Source organism: Aplidium turbinatum, chromosome 17, assembly GCF_918807975.1.
Source record: "Aplidium turbinatum chromosome 17, kaAplTurb1.1, whole genome shotgun sequence".
In the NCBI taxonomy this organism is placed as follows: domain Eukaryota; kingdom Metazoa; phylum Chordata; class Ascidiacea; order Aplousobranchia; family Polyclinidae; genus Aplidium; species Aplidium turbinatum.
In genome coordinates this window covers 13019239-13024904 of record NC_137488.1, presented here as the reverse complement: position 1 = coordinate 13024904, position 5666 = coordinate 13019239, and the positions used below count along the sequence as shown (strand labels likewise).

Below are 5666 nucleotides of genomic sequence, written 5' to 3'. Positions count from 1 at the left end.
TGTGAAAGTGTGAGCAAGACCTTTGAAATGTCATTTAATATCTTACAGTGAACCAGGCAATGAACGTTCAACAACGGTTCCATAAAATGCGCCAATTTCTTGTAGAATTTATAAATCAGCATGTTACATTGGTATACAAAATGTTTAGAAAACAAATAGCCTACAAGCCGTCGTTGAAACGTCACCAAGCAATGTAATTCCGTTGAAAATATAAGCATGAAAACCTAAATTGTCAAAAAAGAGGACGTTTGAGCATTTTTTAGTGTCCTCGGAGGACAATTCATTTTTCTTGAAAAAAAAAAGACAAATCCTCTTAAAAGAGGACATATGGTAGCCCTAAAGTTACAGTACTTGCTCTTAGGCAACTAAACAGATCATTTTCGCAAACAAACATATCATGTGACAATTTTAGAAATAGTGTCACATGTGGACACTATTCGAAAAGTTTCTAATTGCAAATTTTATGTCAAAGTGAACAATTTTTGTTGACCAAATTAAGCATCAAGACTAAAAGTCTCAAGACTAAAGCATCAAAGATTAAATACTACAGTAGAACCGATTTCACGCTGAGCAAGTTTATTCGCCATTACACGACGTTTATTTGTTTTGCTTGAATGAACAAGGACGTTGCTGACAGAGAATAACTGGGAGACCAATTGTTGCTTACCTCTCAGCAAGCAAAGTGGAGACACTGTAATTTTTGTCCCGTTTTTTTTTTTTTTAATTTTGTGTAAAATACGCCATTTTTAAGAAAATGAAACTAGTGGGCTTCTTTCAACTACGTTTTTCCTCTGATACAAACTGTCTTCAAATGGTTGGGTAGGATAGTCATATATGTTGTATTGTTTTTCAGTTTGTGGTGCAAGAACGTATTAACATGGAAAGAGCTTTTCATAAGCACCCAATCACTTGCAATATAATGCAAGGTCGGGTTTAGCTGATGGAGGCCACGGGGCACTTTTAGATCGGGGGGCTCCCGTGCAAAATTTTTTTTTGCACCCTTGGCGCGAAAAACTTTACAAGGTAACTTGAAAGTCACTTACACTGCTAATACCTTTACGCCAACCTTGTGACTAAAATTTAACCTTGAAAGAAAAAGGAGACATTTTGTGGAAACTTCAAAGGTTGAGAGAAAATAATAATAATTACACAAAATCACATTTTTCCATGTCGGGGGGCCTTCAAAAAGGGTAGCCCGGGGCAACTGCACCTTCTGCCCCCATAAATCCGGGCCTGATATAATGCTTTTCTCTTACCTCATATACAAGAAGAAGACCCTCTCATCGTTGAGTGGATAATTGGGGCCTGGTACCAGAGCCATTCGGGCCCCAAATCCAGACACTTATAGGGACACATTAGTCCCCTGGAAATTAGGAAACTTTTGCCGTGGCAGGTTGAAATTTTGGATGTGTCTATAGGGGAGAGTGGGGAGGTTTGAGCCACTGGGAGGTTTGAACCATGGCTGTTATTGCGGATACCATAAAAGTAGAAATGACGTAACTATGTCTGTAGACAGAGGAAGTAAAGTGATTCCAAAGCATGTCTACGTTAGAGCGATAGCAGCAGCGATTTTAGCGCAAGCAGGTTAGAACTTGTTTTCCTTGCAAAAAGTAAATTTTAGGAATTTCAGTTTGTAGCTGCATGCCATCTTCGCTGTTTTACTTAGGCAATAGTTAATACTACCATGAGTAGTCCTATCTAAAAGGTGTTTAATGATGCTGGCAAATGCTCTGTAAGTGAAAGATTTAATAGCTGATTAGACAAGTTTCTTAAAATGGTGGCAACAGGGAGGTTTGAACCAGTTGATTCGGGAGGTTTGAACCGGTGGCTCAAACCTCCCAGAAGAAAATAAGTTTTAGTAGCTTCTTCTGAAATAGTTTGCGGTCTGTAGTAGTCAATGTATTGTAAGTCTAGTGCTTTAGTATGCATTTGGCTACTTATAAATAGGCTATACAGTCTATGTTAACTGTAGTAATATTGCGAATTGCTTACACAGGGTATTCCTATTGGCCACAGTAAATTACAAGCATTAGTTGAATTTAAGTTTTTATTTCCATCACTATGCCTCGCAAACATGTTAGAACTACAAGCCACGCATCAGCCACTCGTGAGGAGATGTTGCTTGCTTTGGAGGAAATAAAGAATGGAATGTCGATCAGAGAAGTTGCCAAAAGAAGACATATTAACAGGACCACTTTAGGTCGCTATTACAAAGAGTGCAATCGTCCTGGATCTGATAATGGTAGACTCTCAGAAAACATTGGCTATAATAGAACGAAGGTAAAAAGTCTGGTGTTTCCTTGGGAGTTGGAAAGTCTGCTCGCACAGCACATAAAAGACCTGGACGATAGATTTCACGGACTCACACGCACCAAATGCCGTGAGTTGGCTTTCAGTTTGGCTGACAAGAACAACATTCAGATGCCAAGTAACTGGGTGGTTTCTAAGATGGCAGGTTTGTTTTATTTTAAGCCTATGTTGTTTAAAAATTGAATGAGACTGTTCACCAGGCATTTAATTCAATAACATGATACGCTCTTCTGGTGTAAAATAAGCAAAACTATCACAAGGTGTTTTTAGTGATAATCTGCATTTATTTTCCGACGTTTCGTTAATCAGACACGATTAACTTGTTTATTAATTCTGTGTGGAAAATTGTGTACGGTAGCACATTGTAGATCACATTGGTTTGTTTTTTCGACATTACTCAACACACACCACCTCTCAATTCTTTCCCATAAACTTTTGCAGGAATTGACTGGTTTGAAGGTTTCAAGGAGAGACACCATCTGACATGTCGTAAACCAGAAGCGACGTCTTTAGGAAGAGCGACAGCTTTCAACAAAACAACTGTTGGGGAGTTTTTCGACAACCTTGGAAGAGTTATGGACAGGTCTCGTAACAATAGCCTAACATTGCTTTGTACTTAGCAATTCTTATGATCTGAAAAAGGCTTCATTGTATCGTTTTGTGTTTTAGGTACAACTTTGCTGCAAGTAGAATATACAACCTTGATGAAACAGGTGTCACAACCGTGCAAAGACCAAATCATATCGTGACAACGAAAGGAAAAAAACAAGTTGGTTCTGTGACATCTGCAGAGAGAGGAGAACTTGTAACAGTTGTATGTGCTGTCAGTGCTTCAGGTGTTGCCATTCCCCCCATGTTTATCTTTCCAAGAGTAAGATATAAGGAGGAATTTGTTAGACATGGACCAGCAGAATCCATTGGAGAAGGTACCAAATCTGGGTGGATTAACGAAGAAAAATTTTTGGTCTACTTGAAACATTTTGTGAAGCATAGTGGTTGTTCCCCCTCTCAACCTGTCCTCTTAATTCTCGACAACCATGAGTCTCACGTTTCTTGGGAGGCTGTGGAGTTTGCTGATAAAAGTGGCATTGAATTGCTGACTTTGCCTCCTCACACTTCTCACAAACTTCAACCGCTTGATAAATCAGTGTTTGGGCCATTTAAAGGCTATTACAACCAGGCTGTAGATGGATGGATGCGAACCTACAACAACAAAACTTTTCGGATTTATGACATTCCACAATGCGTTAAGGAGGCTTTTTTAAACGCTATGACGCCAAGGAACATCACTTCTGGCTTTGCCTCTACAGGAATATATCCTTTTAACAAAAGTATATTCACAGACACAGATTTTGCCCCATCACTTCTGAGTGATAGACCAAATCCCCAAACAAGTACCTCCCATCAACCTGAAGTGAATGAAGCTAATGTTATGGCCGCAGTTCCCAACACTATTGCTAACCGATCAACTGATAATGCTTATTTCTTTGAAGGTGCGACACATTTACCCGTATCTTCATTGCAAGATCTCGAGGAATATCACGCCTCAGAAAGCTTCATACCACCCAACGAAGTTATTCCATTACCATCAAGCAAAACCCCAAGAGTTCAACGCAAAAGGAAACGAGTAAAAAGTCGGGTTCTCACAGAGACTCCAGAAAAACAGGCAATAAAAATTCAGCACGAAGAAAGACGTGCAAAGCAGGAAAAATTGCTCAGAAGAAAACAAAAAATTATTAGACCAAAGCCAAAGAAACCCCCCACAAAACGTGTGCTAGCTCTTAATGAAAGCTCAAGTTCTGATGAGGATGATGCAGTTCCTTTGGACGATATGTCAGACACAGCATCAGAGAGTGGAAGTAGTGTAAATGAAGAGCAAAATCCCAAAGAACTTGCTGTAGGAGATTTTGTTGTTGTTAAATTTAATACCAAAGAGAACACACGTCATTACATTGGCAAGATAGATGACGTGGGCACAATCGACGAGGAGCCTGAAGCTCGCTTCTTGCAAAAGGTTCCATCTACAAATAAGAGTGGAAAGCCATCATTTACATTCAAAGAAAATGATGAAGGGTCTTTTCCACGAAGCGACATAGTAAAAGTTTTACCCAATCCACAAAAAGCGGGAGGAACTGCAAGAAGGGAGAGCCATTTTATATTCAATTGTTGCCTGAAAGAGTTCAATTTGGAATGATAACATATTGATGTTGACAATGCTTAATTACTCTTACGAGACAGTTGATTGACAGTTACTGGTCGTTGTTTGTGTTGCATGTTTTTTATTATTTTTGTACTTATACCGCTGTAAATGTTTGAGACATCTTTTTCATTGATTATTTGTGAAACAATGTGTATTTATCCAACTTTGAAAAGGTGGGTTAAATTACCCCAGTGTGGTTCAAATCACCCTTTTGAGTGGTTCAAATCACCCCAACCCAAGGGTGATTTGAACCACTTGAGAACTTTCTGAAAATACTTTATATTTTTCGTTGTAATAAATTTCATTTGCAAATTCACTTTGGGCTTGCTCAAGTACATCCTAGACTTGGATGTCATGCAAAAAAATTGCTGAAAAATTGAATCCTGAAGCAGACATTAGGAATATTGAGAAAAGTGGTTCAAACCACCCCACCCTCCCCTATACACAGTATGTATACAATTATTTATAACTTATCCCCTTGTAACCTATAGGCTACCTGGCCTACAAAGTAATCTTTACTATTTTCCTTACACAAAGTGGGCTGTGAAAGAACTTTCAGCATGATAAAGTACGTAAAAAAACGTTTAAAAAGTCAGCTATGTTAAAACCGGCGTTATGTGTGTCCAACGTTCTAGCATGAATTTCAATAGACATGGTTGATGAACTGGTGAGACCGATTACTGAAATGCGAGGACTGTTGCGTTGCAATACATACAATAGGTCAGAAATTTGTTTTGTTTTGCAGAAGATATTAACCTGTAGGCTATGGTTTCTGAATGGCTTGTAAAATGAGAATTGCAACGCAGCTTATAAGCCTGGGCTACAAAGTTTGGTTTAATAAAAATGGGTCGCTTTTGTTTTATAATTTCTGGATCAGTTTCCTGTCAATGCTGCTGTCAACAACCGCTTGGTTAAGACATTATGAAGTAGGCATTGCTAAAGGCCGTAGCCCGGCCTTCGTCCGGAGTTGCAATTCTCTACAGGAACATCCGGGCTCCGGCCAAAACGTTGCCTCTTCACGTGTCTAAGCAATTCATCAGAAGCTCTGTCTCAACAAATAGAAGAATATGGAAAAAATGTCGAAATAATGTTGAAATGGAAAAAAAAACTTGCACAATCATGAATAATCCGAACTATTGTTAGATCCGTTGGCTAA

At 38.9% G+C, this 5666-nt stretch overlaps 1 protein-coding gene across 1 annotated transcript; it reads left to right on the top strand.

Moving 5' to 3' along the window:
* The first annotated feature begins 1434 nt into the window (after nt 1–1434).
* On the top strand, nt 1435–4942 carry LOC145787009 (uncharacterized). Its single transcript, XM_082598763.1, has 3 exons — nt 1435–2455; nt 2752–2893; nt 2980–4942. The coding sequence occupies exons 1-3, from the start codon at nt 2062–2064 to the stop codon at nt 4502–4504; spliced, it is 2061 nt and encodes a 686-aa protein (XP_082454889.1). The 5' UTR covers nt 1435–2061; the 3' UTR covers nt 4505–4942.
* Nucleotides 4943–5666: the final 724 nt, after the last annotated feature.

Coding starts and splice junctions, on each gene's coding strand:
- LOC145787009 (XM_082598763.1), top strand. CDS start 2,062: ATGCCTCGCAAACATGTTAGAACTACAAGCCACGCATCAGCCACTCGT. Junction 2,456..2,751: donor GGTGGTTTCTAAGATGGCAG/GTTTGTTTTATT, acceptor AAACTTTTGCAG/GAATTGACTGGTTTGAAGGT. Junction 2,894..2,979: donor CTTGGAAGAGTTATGGACAG/GTCTCGTAACAA, acceptor TTTGTGTTTTAG/GTACAACTTTGCTGCAAGTA.